The 17,311-nt window shown below is 38.5% G+C and overlaps 13 protein-coding genes and 24 non-coding genes across 37 annotated transcripts, besides 1 other annotated feature; 28 read left to right on the forward strand and 9 right to left on the reverse strand. All coding sequences in view use genetic code 2, as the record gives it.

Moving 5' to 3' along the window:
- Window positions 1–73, forward strand: KEG89_t01. Its single transcript has one exon. It is a non-coding gene; the product is annotated as a tRNA-Phe (tRNA).
- On the forward strand, window positions 74–1,028 carry KEG89_r02. The gene has a single exon. It is a non-coding gene; the product is annotated as a s-rRNA (ribosomal RNA).
- Window positions 1,029–1,098, forward strand: KEG89_t02. Its single transcript has one exon. It is a non-coding gene; the product is annotated as a tRNA-Val (tRNA).
- KEG89_r01 lies at window positions 1,099–2,636 on the forward strand. The gene has a single exon. It is a non-coding gene; the product is annotated as a l-rRNA (ribosomal RNA).
- KEG89_t03 lies at window positions 2,637–2,709 on the forward strand. The gene has a single exon. It is a non-coding gene; the product is annotated as a tRNA-Leu (tRNA).
- On the forward strand, window positions 2,710–3,678 carry ND1 (NADH dehydrogenase subunit 1). The gene has a single exon. The coding sequence runs from the start codon at window positions 2,710–2,712 to the stop codon at window positions 3,676–3,678; it is 969 nt and encodes a 322-aa protein (YP_002332271.1).
- Window positions 3,679–3,685: 7 nt separating this feature from the next.
- Window positions 3,686–3,757, forward strand: KEG89_t04. The gene has a single exon. It is a non-coding gene; the product is annotated as a tRNA-Ile (tRNA).
- KEG89_t05 lies at window positions 3,758–3,828 on the reverse strand. The gene has a single exon. It is a non-coding gene; the product is annotated as a tRNA-Gln (tRNA).
- KEG89_t06 lies at window positions 3,828–3,895 on the forward strand. The gene has a single exon. It is a non-coding gene; the product is annotated as a tRNA-Met (tRNA).
- ND2 (NADH dehydrogenase subunit 2) lies at window positions 3,896–4,925 on the forward strand. Its single transcript has one exon. A coding segment is annotated over exon 1 (1,030 nt).
- On the forward strand, window positions 4,926–4,994 carry KEG89_t07. Its single transcript has one exon. It is a non-coding gene; the product is annotated as a tRNA-Trp (tRNA).
- Window positions 4,995–4,996: 2 nt separating this feature from the next.
- On the reverse strand, window positions 4,997–5,065 carry KEG89_t08. The gene has a single exon. It is a non-coding gene; the product is annotated as a tRNA-Ala (tRNA).
- Window positions 5,066–5,067: 2 nt separating this feature from the next.
- On the reverse strand, window positions 5,068–5,140 carry KEG89_t09. The gene has a single exon. It is a non-coding gene; the product is annotated as a tRNA-Asn (tRNA).
- A 49-nt stretch (window positions 5,141–5,189) lies between these two features.
- Window positions 5,190–5,256, reverse strand: KEG89_t10. The gene has a single exon. It is a non-coding gene; the product is annotated as a tRNA-Cys (tRNA).
- A 2-nt stretch (window positions 5,257–5,258) lies between these two features.
- Window positions 5,259–5,329, reverse strand: KEG89_t11. Its single transcript has one exon. It is a non-coding gene; the product is annotated as a tRNA-Tyr (tRNA).
- Window position 5,330: 1 nt separating this feature from the next.
- Window positions 5,331–6,875, forward strand: COX1 (cytochrome c oxidase subunit I). The gene has a single exon. It carries the CDS (start codon window positions 5,331–5,333, stop codon window positions 6,873–6,875), a length of 1,545 nt encoding a protein of 514 aa, YP_002332273.1.
- KEG89_t12 lies at window positions 6,871–6,943 on the reverse strand. Its single transcript has one exon. It is a non-coding gene; the product is annotated as a tRNA-Ser (tRNA).
- A 2-nt stretch (window positions 6,944–6,945) lies between these two features.
- Window positions 6,946–7,015, forward strand: KEG89_t13. The gene has a single exon. It is a non-coding gene; the product is annotated as a tRNA-Asp (tRNA).
- COX2 (cytochrome c oxidase subunit II) lies at window positions 7,016–7,703 on the forward strand. Its single transcript has one exon. A coding segment is annotated over exon 1 (688 nt).
- KEG89_t14 lies at window positions 7,704–7,768 on the forward strand. Its single transcript has one exon. It is a non-coding gene; the product is annotated as a tRNA-Lys (tRNA).
- Window position 7,769: 1 nt separating this feature from the next.
- Window positions 7,770–7,931, forward strand: ATP8 (ATP synthase F0 subunit 8). Its single transcript has one exon. The coding sequence runs from the start codon at window positions 7,770–7,772 to the stop codon at window positions 7,929–7,931; it is 162 nt and encodes a 53-aa protein (YP_002332275.1).
- ATP6 (ATP synthase F0 subunit 6) lies at window positions 7,922–8,602 on the forward strand. The gene has a single exon. The coding sequence runs from the start codon at window positions 7,922–7,924 to the stop codon at window positions 8,600–8,602; it is 681 nt and encodes a 226-aa protein (YP_002332276.1).
- COX3 (cytochrome c oxidase subunit III) lies at window positions 8,602–9,385 on the forward strand. Its single transcript has one exon. A coding segment is annotated over exon 1 (784 nt).
- On the forward strand, window positions 9,386–9,453 carry KEG89_t15. Its single transcript has one exon. It is a non-coding gene; the product is annotated as a tRNA-Gly (tRNA).
- ND3 (NADH dehydrogenase subunit 3) lies at window positions 9,454–9,800 on the forward strand. The gene has a single exon. A coding segment is annotated over exon 1 (347 nt).
- Window positions 9,801–9,867, forward strand: KEG89_t16. The gene has a single exon. It is a non-coding gene; the product is annotated as a tRNA-Arg (tRNA).
- Window position 9,868: 1 nt separating this feature from the next.
- ND4L (NADH dehydrogenase subunit 4L) lies at window positions 9,869–10,165 on the forward strand. Its single transcript has one exon. It carries the CDS (start codon window positions 9,869–9,871, stop codon window positions 10,163–10,165), a length of 297 nt encoding a protein of 98 aa, YP_002332279.1.
- ND4 (NADH dehydrogenase subunit 4) lies at window positions 10,159–11,539 on the forward strand. Its single transcript has one exon. A coding segment is annotated over exon 1 (1,381 nt).
- On the forward strand, window positions 11,540–11,607 carry KEG89_t17. Its single transcript has one exon. It is a non-coding gene; the product is annotated as a tRNA-His (tRNA).
- Window positions 11,608–11,609: 2 nt separating this feature from the next.
- Window positions 11,610–11,673, forward strand: KEG89_t18. Its single transcript has one exon. It is a non-coding gene; the product is annotated as a tRNA-Ser (tRNA).
- KEG89_t19 lies at window positions 11,673–11,743 on the forward strand. Its single transcript has one exon. It is a non-coding gene; the product is annotated as a tRNA-Leu (tRNA).
- Window positions 11,744–11,746: 3 nt separating this feature from the next.
- ND5 (NADH dehydrogenase subunit 5) lies at window positions 11,747–13,570 on the forward strand. Its single transcript has one exon. It carries the CDS (start codon window positions 11,747–11,749, stop codon window positions 13,568–13,570), a length of 1,824 nt encoding a protein of 607 aa, YP_002332281.1.
- On the reverse strand, window positions 13,566–14,081 carry ND6 (NADH dehydrogenase subunit 6). Its single transcript has one exon. The coding sequence runs from the start codon at window positions 14,079–14,081 to the stop codon at window positions 13,566–13,568; it is 516 nt and encodes a 171-aa protein (YP_002332282.1).
- KEG89_t20 lies at window positions 14,082–14,150 on the reverse strand. The gene has a single exon. It is a non-coding gene; the product is annotated as a tRNA-Glu (tRNA).
- A 5-nt stretch (window positions 14,151–14,155) lies between these two features.
- Window positions 14,156–15,298, forward strand: CYTB (cytochrome b). The gene has a single exon. The coding sequence runs from the start codon at window positions 14,156–14,158 to the stop codon at window positions 15,296–15,298; it is 1,143 nt and encodes a 380-aa protein (YP_002332283.1).
- Window positions 15,299–15,302: 4 nt separating this feature from the next.
- On the forward strand, window positions 15,303–15,370 carry KEG89_t21. Its single transcript has one exon. It is a non-coding gene; the product is annotated as a tRNA-Thr (tRNA).
- KEG89_t22 lies at window positions 15,371–15,439 on the reverse strand. Its single transcript has one exon. It is a non-coding gene; the product is annotated as a tRNA-Pro (tRNA).
- Window positions 15,440–17,311: a D loop (control region).

The following is a 17,311-nucleotide window of genomic DNA, read 5'->3' on the forward strand; positions in this document are numbered from 1 at the left end:
GTTATTGTAGCTTATTTTTTAAAGCACGGCACTGAAGAAGCCGAGATGAGGAACAGAAAAACCTCCACAAACAATAGCTTTGGTCCTGGGCTTACCGTTATTTTTTATCAAGATTATACATGCAAGCCTCAACAATCCAGTGAAAATGCCCAAAACCCCTTAAAAGACAAAATGGAGCAGGCATCAGGCACTATAGCAAGCCCATAACGCCTAGCCTCGCCACACCCCCACGGGCTCACCAGCAGTAATAAACATTGGGCCATAAGTGAAAACTTGACCCAACTATGATAACTTAGGGCTGGTCAATTTCGTGCCAGCCACCGCGGTTATACGAAAGGCCCAAAATAACGACAAATCGGCGTAAAATGTGACTAGAGATTAATAATATTTTTAATATCAAAATTCCTAGTCCAGTTGTAAAACACTAAGACAACGGAGAATGCCAATACAGATATTCTTAATATTATATTCTTGACCACACGAAAGCTTAGAAACAAACTAGGATTAGATACCCTACTATGCTAAGCCCTGAACATTGATAGTTACTAATACAATACTTTCCGCCAGAGAACTACGAGTGAAAAACTTAAAACTCAAAGGACTTGACGGTGTCCCATATCGACCTAGAGGAGCCTGTCCTATAATCGATATTCCCCGCTCCACCCAACCTCAACTAGCAAATATTTCAGCCTATATACCGCCGTCGACAGTTTACCCTATGAAGGCCTAATAGTAGACACAATAGCCTTAACGCTAATACGTCAGGTCAAGGTGTAGCAGATGTTGAGGAAGAGATTGGCTACATTTTTTATAATAAAAAACACGAATTGCACTATGAAACACTGCATGAAGGCGAATTTAGTAGTAAAACAGATAAGAGTGTCTGTTTTAACAACGCTCTGGGACGCGTACACACCGCCCGTCACCCTCCTCAACAAAACAAAACAACTTTCATAAACAAAGATCATTTAGACTAGAGGAGGCAAGTCGTAACATGGTAAGCGTACCGGAAGGTGTGCTTGGACTAACAAAGAGTAGCTTATATAAAGCACCCAGCTTACAACTGGGAGATGCCGATTCAACCCACGACCTTTTTGAGCCCAACAACCTCAGCCAAAAAAACCCACAAAGCCCCAAACCACCCCATAACCAAAACATTTTTTACGGCCAGTAAATGAGATTAAAACCCACCATTGGCCTTATAAGTACCGTAAGGGAACAATGAAAGAATAATGAAAAATTTTAAGCATAAAACAGCAAAGACCAACCCCTGTACCTCCTGCATCATGGTTTAGCAAAACCCCTTCAGACAAAGCGAACCTTTAGCCTGCCCCCCCGAAACCAAACGAGCTATTTTTAGGCAGCTATTAACTTAGAGCACACCCGTCCCTGTAGCAAAAGAGTGGGAAGACCTGAAAATAGAGGCAAAAAGCCAATCGAGCTTGGTGATAGCTGGCTGCTCAATAAAAGAATTTAAGTTCAACTTTAGGCAAACACGAACCAACACCCCTAATTCACTACTTTTGCCTAAAGAAAATCAATGGGGGTACAGCCCCATTGAACCGGAATACAGCCCGAACTGAGAGAAACCCACCCTCTTAATACAAGTAGGCTTCAAAGCAGCCACCATAAATCGCGTTATAGCATATGACCAAAATAATCTCAACAGCCCAAATTAACCTCCTGATATACTCCGAGCTATTCTATATATTATAGAAACACCAATGCTAAAATTAGTAATAAGAAACACTAATTTCTCTCTGCATCTCCTTAAATCAGAATAGAAAAACTACTGATAATTAACAATATTACATGACCACATATTTATCCTAGAAAAAGTCATCCAAAACTTGTTAACCCAACACAGGCATGCATAAAAGAAAGGCAAAAAGCCGTAAAAGGAACTCGGCAAAAATTTGTCCCAACTGTTTACCAAAAACATAGCCTTTAGCTTTACAAGTATTAAAGGTCCCGCCTGCCCAGTGACTCTTTAAACGGCCGCGGTATCCTAACCGTGCAAAGGTAGCATAATCACTTGTCCCCTAAATAGGGACTAGAATGAACGGCTAAATGAGGACAAAACTGTCTCTTACGGACTAGCCAATGAAATTGATCCTCCAGTACAAAAGCTGGAATAAACACATAAGACGAGAAGACCCTGTGGAGCTTCAAAACCAAAACCACTGAGTATGGCTCTTGGATTTTTAGTTGGGGCGACTTTGGAGTAAAAAAAACCCTCCAAAAATCAATTTATTTATTAAGATTAACATATCAAAAATAATTTTTAGACCCAGCAACATTTGTTTGTCTGACCAATGAACCAAGTTACCCCAGGGATAACAGCGCCATCCTCTTCTAGAGTCCCTATCGACAAGAGGGTTTACGACCTCGATGTTGGATCAGGACACCCCTATAGTGCAGCCGCTATAAAAGGTTCGTTTGTTCAACGATAAAAGTCCTACGTGATCTGAGTTCAGACCGGAGAAATCCAGGTCGGTTTCTATCTATGAAGCACTATTTTCAGTACGAAAGGACCAGAATAGTGGGACCCATGTTAAATAGGCGTCCTAATAAAAACCTACTGACTCTTACTAAAGTAGACAATATGCCAACCTCACCCAATCAAAATAAGATTAATTAAGGTGGCAGAGTCAAGCAATGCAAAAGACCTAAAATCTTTCTACAGGGAAGCAAATTCCCTTCTTAATAATGCAGAATTTTATATTATATATTATTAACCCAATCTCATACATTATCCCCATCCTTATTGCTGTAGCATTTTTAACACTGCTTGAACGAAAAATTCTAGGCTACATACAACTCCGAAAAGGCCCAAACATAGTTGGACCCTTCGGAATTTTACAACCAGTTGCTGATGGAATTAAACTATTTGTTAAAGAACCAATTCGCCCAACACATGCATCCCCAATACTTTTTATTTTAGCCCCAACTCTAGCCCTCTTGCTAGCCCTTATAATATGAACTCCTATACCTATACCCCACCCCTTAGCAGACATAAATCTAGGCCTCCTATTTCTCCTTGCCCTTTCAAGTATAATAGTCTATACAATTTTATGGTCCGGATGAGCATCCAACTCAAAATATGCCCTAATAGGAGCCCTTCGAGCTATCGCACAAACAATTTCCTACGAAGTTACTCTAGGCATTATTTTACTCTCTGTTATTATATTAACCGGCGCCTTTACAATGCCTACCCTCATCATTACACAAGAACATATATGACTGATTTTACCCACATGACCCTTAGCCATAATATGATATGTTTCAACCCTAGCAGAAACAAACCGAGCACCATTCGACTTAACAGAAGGAGAATCCGAACTTGTTTCAGGGTTCAATGTAGAGTATGCAGCAGGCCCATTTGCACTTTTTTTCCTGGCTGAATATATAAATATCCTAATAATAAACACACTATCATGCATTTTATTCTTTAGCCCAACCCTCAGTTTACAAACAGAACTTTTTACAATTAACTTAATAACAAAAACTACTCTACTAACCATTGGATTCTTATGAACCCGAGCCTCTTACCCACGATTTCGCTATGATCAACTAATACACCTCCTATGAAAACAATTCCTCCCTGCAACTCTAGCACTTTATTTATGATATATTTCCATTCCAATTTCACTAGCCGGTATTCCACCATTAACTTAATTTTACAGGACGTGTGCCCGAGATTTAGGGGTTACTTTGATAGAGTAAACCACAGGGACTTACTAACCCCTCACCTCCTCTAGAAGAATGGGATTCGAACCCACACTTAAGACTCCAAAACTCTTCGTACTACCACTATACTACCCCCTAGTAAAGTCAGCTAATAAAGCTCTTGGGCCCATACCCCAAAAATGTTGGTCAAACCCTTCCTTTACTAATGAACCCCTACATCATATCTATCCTAATCTGCAACTTAGCTCTTGGAGCTATTATTACAGCCGCCAGTTATCATTGGTTCTTAGCCTGAATTGGTTTAGAACTAAACACCCTTGCCATCATCCCAATCCTAGCTAAACACCACCACCCACGAGCTACCGAAGCCGCAACAAAATATTTTATTATTCAAGCAACTGCCTCATCTATCATTTTATTTTCAAGTATTATTAATGCATGAAACACAGGAACCTGAGATATTACTCAACTTACAACACAACCAACCCCTACCATATTATTAATTGCTCTGGCCATAAAACTAGGCCTAGCTCCCATGCACTTCTGACTACCAGAAGTCATACAAGGCACTGATATAATAACAGCCTTAATTATTGCAACATGACAAAAACTACCACCAATAGCACTGCTCTATTTAACCTCCAATCAATTCCAAATAATACTCCTATCATTATTAGCCATTTCCTCCACATTAATTGGAGGCTGATCTGGACTTAATCAAACTCAACTACGAAAAATTATAGCATTTTCATCAATCGGACATCTAGGATGAATAATCTCCATTTCACTTATTTCCCAAAAACTCCTTATTTTAACTTTAATTATTTATTTACTAATAACAACCTCCATATTTATTATTCTTATTACCTCAACAACCAAAACCACCAAAGATCTAGGAATAATATGAGCAACTTCCCCAACACTTTCTTCAATTATAATAATTACACTCATAGCACTAGGAGGACTACCACCACTAACCGGCTTTATTCCCAAATGACTTATTTTAAAAGAATTAACCACCAACCTTCTCCTACCATTAGCAACCATCCTAGCCCTATCTTCTTTATTAAGCCTAATATTTTATATACGTCTAACTTATGTCTCAACTCTGACCATTTCCCCAAATACATCCAACAGCCCAATAAAATGACGATATAAACCCACCAAACCAGTTAACCCAGCCCCTATAATTATTACTACGCTTCTATTAATCCCAATCACACCACTAATCTATTAGAAGCTTAGGTTAAATCTAAACCAGAAGCCTTCAAAGCCTCTAATAGGGTCACAACCCCTAGCTTCTGATTAAGACCTGTATAATTTTACTATACATCTTCTGAATGCAACCCAAACACTTTAATTAAGCTAAGGCCTAAACTAGATGGACAGGCCTCGATCCTGCAAAACTTTAGTTAACAGCTAAAAACCCAACCCAGCGGGCTTCCATCCTTTCACCCTCCACCTATATCTACTTCCCCCGTTTGAAAAAAAAACGGGGGAAGCCCCGGCACTTATAGGGTGCTTCTCCAAATTTGCATTTTGGCGTGGAAGTAACACCTCGGAGCTGTTGGTAAAAAGAGGATTTAAACCTCCATAAGGGGGTTTACAGCCCCCCACCTAATTATTCGGCCATTCTACCTGTGTCATTAGTTCGTTGACTGTTTTCAACCAATCACAAAGACATCGGTACCTTATATCTATTATTTGGTGCCTGAGCTGGAATAGTCGGCACAGCCCTTAGTCTTCTAATCCGAACAGAACTTAGTCAACCCGGAACTCTTCTTGGTGATGATCAGGTTTATAATGTTATTGTTACAGCACATGCTTTTGTTATAATTTTCTTTTTAGTAATACCTGTTATAATTGGGGGCTTCGGAAACTGATTAATCCCCCTAATAATTGGTGCCCCTGATATGGCATTTCCACGTATAAATAACATAAGCTTCTGATTATTACCACCATCTTTATTATTACTTCTTTCATCTTCAGGCATCGAAGCAGGCGCTGGTACTGGCTGAACTGTCTACCCACCATTAGCTGGAAACATAGCCCATGCAGGAGCCTCAGTAGATCTAACGATCTTTTCACTTCATTTAGCCGGAGTTTCCTCTATTCTAGGTGCAATTAACTTTATTACTACCTGCATTAATATAAAACCCCCCAACATAACGCAATATCAAACGCCTCTGTTTGTATGATCTGTTCTAATTACAGCAGTACTTCTTCTTCTTTCTCTTCCTGTTTTAGCTGCTGGCATTACTATACTGCTAACAGATCGAAACTTAAATACATCCTTTTTTGACCCAGCTGGCGGAGGGGATCCAATTCTTTACCAACATTTATTTTGATTCTTTGGCCACCCAGAAGTGTATATTCTTATTCTCCCAGGTTTTGGTATAATTTCTCACATTGTCACATATTATGCAGGCAAAAAAGAACCCTTCGGTTATATGGGAATAGTGTGGGCTATAATATCAATCGGCTTTTTAGGCTTTATTGTATGAGCCCATCACATATTTACAGTGGGAATAGATGTTGACACTCGAGCTTACTTCACCTCAGCTACAATAATTATTGCTATCCCTACTGGGGTAAAAGTCTTTAGCTGACTTGCAACGCTCCATGGTGGAACAATTAAATGAGACGCCGCCATACTATGAGCTTTAGGATTTATTTTTTTATTTACAGTAGGAGGTCTCACAGGCATTATCCTAGCTAACTCCTCATTAGATATTGTCCTTCATGATACTTACTACGTAGTTGCTCATTTCCACTATGTTCTATCGATAGGCGCTGTATTTGCAATTATAGGCGGATTTGTTCACTGATTTCCCCTCTTTACGGGCTACACTTTACACTCTTCATGAACAAAAGTTCAATTTGGCGTAATATTTACTGGAGTTAACATAACATTTTTTCCACAACATTTTCTTGGATTAGCAGGCATGCCTCGACGGTACTCTGACTACCCAGATGCCTACACTCTTTGAAACACTATTTCATCAATTGGCTCCCTGATTTCCCTCACAGCTGTAATTATAATAATATTTATTATTTGAGAAGCCCTAGCAGCTAAACGTGAAGTTCTTACTCTTGAATTAATAAACACAAACCTAGAGTGACTTCACGGCTGTCCTCCTCCATATCATACATACGAAGAATCAACTTATGTACAAACCTCAAGGGAGGGGGGACTTGAACCACCTCTAACCAGTTTCAAGCCAGTCACACATCCTCTTATGTTTCTCCCCTTATAAGGTTCTAGTAAAATAATTACATAGCTCTGTCAGTGCTAAATTACAGGCCACTAGACCTGTGAACCTTAGTGGCACACCCAGCACAGTTAGGCTTCCAAAATGCAGCCTCCCCCATTATAGAAGAACTGCTTCATTTTCACGATCATGCATTAATAATCGTTTTTCTAATTAGTGCCCTAGTACTATATATTATTAGCTTAATATTATCAACAAAACTTACACACACCAATACAATAGACGCCCAAGAAGTTGAAATAATTTGAACCATCCTCCCTGCAATTATTCTTATTTTAATTGCACTTCCATCCCTCCAAATTCTTTATTTAATAGACGAGATTAATAACCCCCATCTAACCATCAAAGCAATTGGCCACCAATGATACTGAAGCTATGAATATACAGACTACGAAAGTCTGCTATTTGACTCTTATATAGTTCCAACATGTGATCTTAATCCAGGAAATTTCCGCCTATTAGAAGTAGACCACCGAGTTGTAATCCCAATAGAATCTCCAATTCGAATTTTAATTTCAGCAGAAGATGTCCTGCATTCATGAGCTATTCCAGCACTTGGTATTAAAACTGATGCAGTCCCAGGTCGATTGAACCAAACCACCCTAATTACCTCCTACCCCGGCCTATTTTATGGTCAATGCTCAGAGATTTGTGGATCAAACCATAGCTTTATACCTATCGTTGTAGAATCTACACCCCTAAAACACTTTGAGACATGATCTAAAATAATAATTTCTTCATCACTAAGAAGCTAACCTACAGCACTAGCCTTTTAAGCTAGAGAGGGAAATAACTTCCCTTAGTGATATGCCACAACTCAACCCTGCCCCTTGATTTATAATATTTGTCCTAGTATGAATTACCCTTATTATATTTTTTTCAAAAATTATTAACACTAACTCCTATTTCTTAAACCCACAACATAAAAAACAACCAAATAACTTCTACTGAACCTGACCATGACCCTAAGCTTCTTTGATCAGTTTGCTATTCCTAATTTACTAGGAATCCCATTAATTATTCCAGCTTTATTTTTTTCACCAACCATTTGATTTTCTACCAACCGACTTATTCAAAATCGTTACTCAACCATTCAATCCTCACTCATCATTAATGCCACAAAACAAATAATATTACCCATTAGTATTGCAGGACATAAATGAGCAAGTACTTTTATAGCACTCCTACTAATACTTACACTACTTAATACCCTAGGATTATTACCTTATACTTTTACCCCAACCACCCAACTTTCAATAAATATAGCTCTTGCCATCCCAACCTGATTAATAACAGTCTTAATTGGTCTACGAAACCAACCAACCGCTTCACTGGGCCACCTTCTCCCAGAAGGTACACCAACACTACTTATTCCTATGTTAGTAATAATTGAAACAGCTAGCTTACTTATTCGTCCAATCGCACTGGGCGTACGCCTAACAGCCAACCTAACAGCCGGACACTTATTAATTCAACTTACCTCAACAGCAGTCTTAGCCCTTATAAATTCTATAACTTTAACCGCATCAATTACTCTTATTTTACTAATCTTATTAACCTGCTTAGAAATAGCTGTTGCTTTAATTCAAGCATACGTCTTCGTACTACTTTTAACACTATACCTACAAGAAAACATCTAATGACTCACCAAGCACATCCATTCCACATAGTTGACCCCAGCCCATGACCTCTAACAGGGGCCATCGCTGCCCTCTTATTAACATCCGGCCTTGCAGCATGATTTCACTTCAACAATACAAACCTAATATATCTTGGTTTCATTATTATACTTTTAACAATACAGCAGTGATGACGAGATATTGTTCGCGAGGGTACATATCAAGGACACCATACAATACCAGTCCAAAAAGGCCTACGATACGGCATAATTTTATTTATTACCTCAGAGGTATTATTTTTTGCCGGATTTTTCTGAGCCTTCTACCACTCAAGTCTAGCCCCTACCCCTGAACTTGGAGGACAGTGACCACCAACAGGAGTTAATCCTTTAAATGCCTTTGAAGTCCCATTACTAAATACAGCTGTCTTACTAGCCTCAGGAGTAACAGTAACATGAGCCCACCATGCTCTGATGGAAGGAAAACGAACTGATACCATTCAAGCACTATCCTTAACAATCTTACTAGGCATCTACTTTACAATTCTACAAGCCAGCGAATACCACGAAACATCATTTACTATCTCAGATAGTGTTTATGGCGCAACCTTCTTTGTAGCCACCGGCTTCCACGGCCTTCATGTAATTATTGGATCCACATTCCTCATAATTTGCCTCATTCGACAATCCTTATTTCACTTTACAACAAACCACCACTTCGGGTTTGAAGCTGCCGCCTGATATTGACATTTTGTAGATGTCGTATGACTATTCCTATATGTATCAATCTACTGATGAGGCTCTTACTTTTTTAATATAGCTAATATAGATGACTTCCAATCATCCAACCCTAGTAAAACCTAGGAAAAAGTAATGAACATTGTACTAATATTAATAATTACCACACTAATTTCCCTTATCTTAATACTAGTAAGCTTTTGATTACCACAAATAATACCAGACATAGAAAAACTTTCCCCCTATGAATGCGGGTTTGACCCACTGGGATCAGCACGACTTCCATTCTCCATCCGTTTTTTTCTAGTAGCTATTTTGTTCCTCCTTTTTGACCTAGAAATTGCTCTCCTACTTCCAACACCATGGGCAGTCAACCTCTCACAACCCACAATAACAATAGTATGAACCTCAACAATCATTTTTCTTCTAACCGCTGGCCTAATTTACGAATGATCTCAAGGCGGTTTAGATTGAGCTGAGTATAGGGGTTAGTCTAACCAAGACAATTAATTTCGACTTAATAGATTCTAACACTATTAGAACCCCTAACATGTCAATGATTCTTTTTCTATTAAAAATCGCATTTCTACTTGGTCTTCTAGGCTTGTCTATTCACCGAACCCATTTTATATCCATTTTAATTTGTCTCGAAGGTATAATACTTATTCTTTTTTTAATAATAGCAACATTTACAACCTCTACAAACACCCCGACTACTGCCATTCTACCCATTTTACTTTTAGCACTATCAGCCTGCGAAGCCAGCACCGGCCTTGCCCTCCTAGTTGCTACTTCTCGAACACATGGAACCGACCATATAAAAGCCTTAAGTTTACTAAAATGCTAAAAATTATTATCCCAACTGCCTTTCTAATTCCTTCAGCCTTTTTACTTAACTCAAACACCCTATTCCCAACCATAACCGTGTATTCTATACTATTAGCACTTTTTAGTCTTATATTATTTAATCACCCAATGCTTCTAAAAACCTCCAACACAACCATATACTTTAACATTGATACCACCTCTGCCCCTTTAATTATCCTCTCCTGCTGATTACTACCACTCATAATTTTAGCCAGCCAAAACCACTTAAAAACTGAACCCATAAACCGAAAACGTACTTTCCTAATAATTTTAACAACATTACAAACAACCTTAATTATAACTTTTGCTGCCTCAGAGGTTATTTTATTTTATATTTTATTTGAAACAACTTTAATTCCCACCTTAATTATTATTACACGCTGAGGAAACCAAGCTGAACGCATAAACGCCGGCCTTTATTTTTTATTTTACACTCTAGCAAGCTCATTACCTCTGTTAATTGTACTCTTATATTTTAACAATAAATATTTTCATACCTCAATAGAACTTCTATTTATAACTCAACCAGAACTACTCTCCACAGATTCTAGCCCAATGCTCTGACTTGCCTGCCTCTTAGCCTTCTTAGTTAAATTGCCCCTGTATGGCCTTCATCTCTGACTTCCCAAAGCACATGTAGAAGCCCCAATCGCTGGCTCAATAGTCCTAGCTGCCATTTTACTTAAACTAGGAGGCTACGGCCTAATTCGCATCTCACCTGTACTTAACCCCCACCCTCAAAACCTAATATTTCCAATTTTAATCCTTGCCCTCTGAGGTATTTTGATAACTAGCTCTATCTGCCTACGACAAACAGACCTAAAAGCTCTTATCGCCTACTCATCTGTAAGTCACATAGGCCTCGTAACTGCTGCTATTATTGTACAAACACCATGAGGATTAACCGGAGCTATAATCTTAATAATCGCACACGGCCTGACATCATCAGCTCTTTTTGCCCTAGCAAACACTAATTATGAACGAACACACACTCGAACCCTCCTCCTTGTACGAGGCCTGCAATTAGCCTTCCCATTAATATCAACCTGATGACTACTTATTAATTTAACTAACATAGCTATACCCCCAACAATTAACTTACTCGGAGAACTATTTATTATCTCCACCTTATTTAATTGATCTACCCCAACAATTATTATTACTGGAATTGGAACCCTTATTACTGCTACTTATTCCCTCTATATATTTTTAATAACCCAACGAGGAAGTATCTCAACACAATTTCGACTCCTTCCCCCCACCCACACCCGAGAACATCTCAATTTAATTTTACACTTATTACCCTTAGGACTTTTAATTATAAAACCAGCCTTAATTTCAGGCCTATTTACTTGTAAATATAGTTTACCCAAAACACTAGACTGTGACTCTAGAAACAGAAGCCCCAACTTCTTATTTACCAAGAGGTGTATTAACAATTAGAGCTGCTAACTCAAATAACTAAGAATAATACTCTTAGACCTCTTACTTCTATAGGAAAGCAGCAATCCATTGGTTTTAGGTACCAAAAATCTTGGTGCAACTCCAAGTAGAAGTAAAAATGCACGATCTCCTCCTACATTCAACCCTGCTTACAGTCTTATTCATCTTAACACACCCTATCCTCACAACCATAAACCCTATTCCTCTAATAATAGGATGAGGCATACTTTACGCAAAAACTGCTGTACAACTAGCATTTAAAGTTAGCCTTATCCCCCTAGCTATTTTTATAAACTATGGCATAGAAGCCTCCACAACTAACTTTGCATGAACCAACATTGCCAACATAGATATTAATATTAACCTTGTCTTAGACATATACTCCCTAACATTTATTCCAATTAGTCTCTTCGTCACATGATCTATCCTTGAATTCGCCAACTGATACATATCACAGGACCCACATATAACTCGATTTTTTAAATACCTCCTAGTATTTTTACTAGCTATATTAACACTCGTTACAGCCAATAATATATTCCAACTATTCGTTGGCTGAGAAAGCGTAGGAATTATATCCTTCATATTAATCGGCTGATGGTTCGCCCGCCCAGACGCTAACACCGCAGCCCTCCAAGCCATTATTTTTAACCGCGTAGGAGACATCGGACTAATATTAGCCCTTGCCTGACTCGCAATACATTTAGCAACCTGAAACATTCAAGAAATAACAATCGAAACTAAAAACCCCCCACTCCTCCCTCTCTTTGGCCTTATTCTTGCCTCCGCAGGTAAATCCGCACAATTCGGACTACACCCATGACTTCCAGCTGCCATAGAAGGTCCAACACCTGTTTCAGCCCTACTACACTCTAGCACAATAGTCGTAGCTGGCATTTTCCTCCTAATCCGACTGCACCCAATTTTACAAAATAATAAAACAGCTCTAACTGTCTGCCTTTGCCTTGGAGCACTCACCACACTATTTACAGCTCTCTGCGCCCTAACACAAAATGATATTAAAAAAATTATTGCCTTCTCAACCTCTAGCCAACTAGGTCTTATAATAGTAACTATTGGACTAAACCAACCACAACTTGCCTTTATTCACATCTCAACACATGCCTTTTTTAAAGCTATATTATTTTTATGCTCTGGCGCAATTATTCATAATCTTAACAACGAACAAGATATTCGAAAAATAGGAGGCATACAAAAAATACTACCTACCACAGCCACATGTTTAACAATTGGTAATCTTGCCTTAACAGGAACCCCTTTCTTATCAGGCTTCTATTCAAAAGATACAATTATTGAAACCATAAACAACTCTCACCTAAACGCCTGAGCCCTTATAATTACACTCTTTGCAACAATATTAACCGCCACTTATACCATACGAATAACCTTCTATGTTCAAATAAATACACCACGAACAATAACATCAACAACAAATGATACACCTCCAACCCTTTCTAATCCACTTATCCGTCTTGCCATTGGAAGCCTTGTAGCAGGTTTAATCCTCATAGCCACCCTCCTACCAACGAAGCCCACCCCAACTACAATACCAACCTCCATAAAATTAACCGCTATTATTATTGCCACTCTTGGAGCACTTTTCGCCCTCCAAATTGCAAAAAAGACAACCTGACTCACAATCACAAAACGATCAAAACACCATGAATTCTCTAACCAACTGGGCTTCTTCAACTCAACCCTCCACCGCACTATCCCACTAACCTCTTTATTTATAGGACAAAACATAGCCCTTCACATTAATGATCTCCTTTGATTAGAAAAATCAGGACCTAAAGGACTAGTCTCTTTAAATCTTCCTAATATTAAAGCCAACACACTAGCACAAAAAGGCCTAATAAAATTTTATTTATCCATTTTTATTATTACCTCAGCATGCTTTATTACAATTATGTGAACCTAACTGCACGAAGACCCCCCCGCACTAACCCACGAGTTAACTCTAACACAACAAATAGTGCCAACAACAATGCCCATCCACAAATCAATAACCCCCACCCACCTAAACAATATAATAATGACACACCACTTAAATCCACACGAACAACGGATAAACCTTGTGAATCCACACCACTAACCCCTAAACTAATAAAAGCCCCTTCACTAAATATTATAATTAAAAATAGTACCAACACAACATAACCACCAAAATACCCCCCAACCTTACCTCATATTTCAGGAAATGGATCCGACGCCAAAGCAACAGAATAAGCAAAAACAACCAACATCCCACCCAAATAAATTAATAATAATACAAGTGATACAAAAGAACTTCCTAACAAAATTAAAATTCCACAACCTAAACTAGCACCAACCACCAAATTTCCCGCCCCAAAATAAGGAGATGGATTAGAAGCAACCCCAATTAAACTAATTACCAAACAAACTACAAGAAACTCAACCAAATATATCATTATTTTAATTTGGCCTATAACCAAAACCTGCGACCCGAAAAACCGCCGTTGTATTCAACTATTAAAAACTTTTAATGACACTTAATACACGAAAACACCACCCCATCATTAAAATTATTAACTCCTCCTTTATTGACCTCCCAACCCCATCTAATATCTCTGCTTGATGAAATTTTGGATCACTGTTAGGCCTCTGTTTAATTATTCAAGTTATTACAGGCCTATTCCTAGCCATGCATTATACCCCAGATATCTCTTCTGCATTTTCATCTGTTGCTCACATCCACCGAGACGTCCAGTACGGATGACTTATCCGCAATCTTCATGCCAATGGTGCTTCCATATTTTTTATCTGCATTTATCTACACATTGGACGAGGCCTATATTATGGTTCTTACATTTATATTGAAACCTGAAACATCGGAGTCCTCCTTCTACTTCTAGTTATAGCCACAGCTTTTATAGGATATGTATTACCTTGAGGACAAATATCATTCTGAGGGGCCACTGTTATTACTAATCTCCTCTCCGCAGTCCCCTATATTGGAACCTCCCTCGTCGAATGAATTTGAGGCGGATTTGCAGTAGACAATGCAACCCTAACTCGATTTTTTACTTTCCATTTCCTTCTACCTTTCCTTATTATAGGCACCTCCATAGTTCACCTACTTTTTCTTCATGAAACAGGATCAAATAACCCAACAGGGTTAAACTCTAACACAGACAAAATCCCATTCCACCCATACTTCTCCTACAAAGATCTATTAGGTGCCATACTAATTATTACCATTCTACTATTTCTTGCTCTTTTTGTACCTAATCTTTTAGGTGACCCTGAAAACTTTTCCCCCGCAAACCCACTGGTTACCCCACCACATATTAAACCAGAGTGGTACTTCCTCTTTGCCTACGCAATTCTCCGCTCAATTCCTAACAAACTAGGCGGCGTCTTAGCCTTACTCTTTTCTATTCTTATCCTTTTAATCGCACCAATAATTCACCTCTCAAAACAACGTACCTTAGCATATCGCCCACTATCCCAACTACTATTTTGATTTTTAGTTGCCGACATTATTATCTTAACATGAATTGGAGGTCAACCAGTAGAACACCCATTCATTATTATTGGCCAACTAGCTTCTATCCTATACTTTACTATTTTTCTTATCTTAATACCAATATCAGCCCTAGCAGAAAACAAACTTCTTAAATGATAATATTGTCCTAGTAGCTTAAAATTTAAAGCACTGGTCTTGTAAGCCAGAAATGAGACCTTCCCTCCTAGGGTATCAAAAGAGAAGGCCAAAACCCCTCATCGCCAGCCCCCAAAACTAGCATTTTTATTAAACTATCTTCTGCCACCTGCCGCTCCCAGCGGCTTTTTTGCCTCCACCACCTGCCGCTCCCAGCGGCTTTTTTGCCTCCACCACCTGCCGCTCCCAGCGGCTTTTTTGCCTCCACCACCTGCCGCTCCCAGCGGCTTTTTTGCCTCCACCACCTGCCGCTCCCAGCGGCTTTTTTGCCTCCACCACCTGCCGCTCCCAGCGGCTTTTTTGCCTCCACCACCTGCCGCTCCCAGCGGCTTTTTTGCCTCCACCACCTGCCGCTCCCAGCGGCTTTTTTGCCTCCACCACCTGCCGCTCCCAGCGGCTTTTTTGCCTCCACCACCTGCCGCTCCCAGCGGCTTTTTTGCCTCCACCACCTGCCGCTCCCAGCGGCTTTTCTGCTTCTGCCACCTGCCGTCACCAGAGGCTTTCTACCTCCACCTTTTTCCTACACCATTCGCCGCTACCAACTAATTATGTCCGATGATCTATTTACTATTATGTATATAGTGCATTAACCTATTTACCCCATGAAAAATTACATATACATTATCCTTTAAATAAGACATTATACGTATATGTATAATTATGCATTATATATTTACCCCATGAATATCCTATATATACTATCTTCTATAAATTTTACATAATACATATTATTTATTCGTGCATATATATATTTACCATACGACTATTATTTAAGTACTATTAACCTATATATCTGACTTAAGTATATTTATGTATATCGTGCATTACTGTACAACCTCATGGATATCCATCAATCACTACCCTCCATAATCTTACATTCAGACATTACCTGCAATCATTCTCTTCAACACGGAAGTGTATTTTATACATGGTTATCTCTTAATCTAGCTTCTCACGTGAGAATCATCAACCCCTGCGTATAAGACCCCCCTCCCTAGTCTCACGTCCATAACATGAGGTTGCACCACTTTCTCACCTTTTCCAAGGCCTCTGGTTGTTAGGTCAGGACCATCCTACTCTCCATCACCACTTTCTCACCTTTTCCAAGGCCTCTGGTTAATGGGTTAGTTACCCTCGTACCCTTACTCATAGCATAACTGGTTTTCCTGGCGGCTGGTATTTTTTATTTCTCTTTCCTTTCAGACCTCATCTCAAGTGCTCCTACCAATACGGTTTTAGTCTGTACTAACAGTGCAATGGACTTCGCGCAAGTTCTCTATATGGTATTATTGTCTTAATGCTTGGTAGACATATTATTTTACACCACGAACGCAACCCTAAAATTTCCCATACAATTTTCGATAAATTTTAACAAAATTTTAACAAAATTCTCAAAAAAACATCTAATGCAAATTTTTAAACAAAATACTCCGCGTCCGTGCTCATCACACGAAACTAAAAAAAATATTAATATTTTTTCTACAACAACTAAATTAACTATAATACTAAATTTAACCATATAAATTAAAATTTAACTAAAAAAAAATACATTTTTTTTATGGCAAACCCCCCTACCCCCCTACCAATAATTTTTCTTGTTTAATCAAATTTTTTCCTCGCCAAACCCCTAAAACGAGATTCGACTAAACTGATTAATTATCGGTTAATTACAGTCAACACTACACTTTTTAAAATGCAAATGCAACTACAATTTTTTGTTTAAACCCTTGTTAAAATTTGATTAATTCATCAAACTTTTCTCCTGAAAACTTCTAGCATATCTTAAAATTTGATTAGATTCTTTATAAAATATGTTAGCTTTGTCAGGACTGAACAACAAAGCCTTTTTTAATAATTTGTTATGTTTGTCTGGACCAAACTACATTTTTTTAAAAAATTTTTTGCTTCATATATATATATAAAAAAAATTTTTAACACTATTAACAACCTTTATCATATATCCCAGGACAAAATCAT

This window comes from Podarcis muralis, mitochondrion, assembly GCF_964188315.1.
Source record: "Podarcis muralis mitochondrion, complete genome".
Taxonomy (NCBI): Eukaryota; Metazoa; Chordata; class Lepidosauria; order Squamata; family Lacertidae; genus Podarcis; species Podarcis muralis.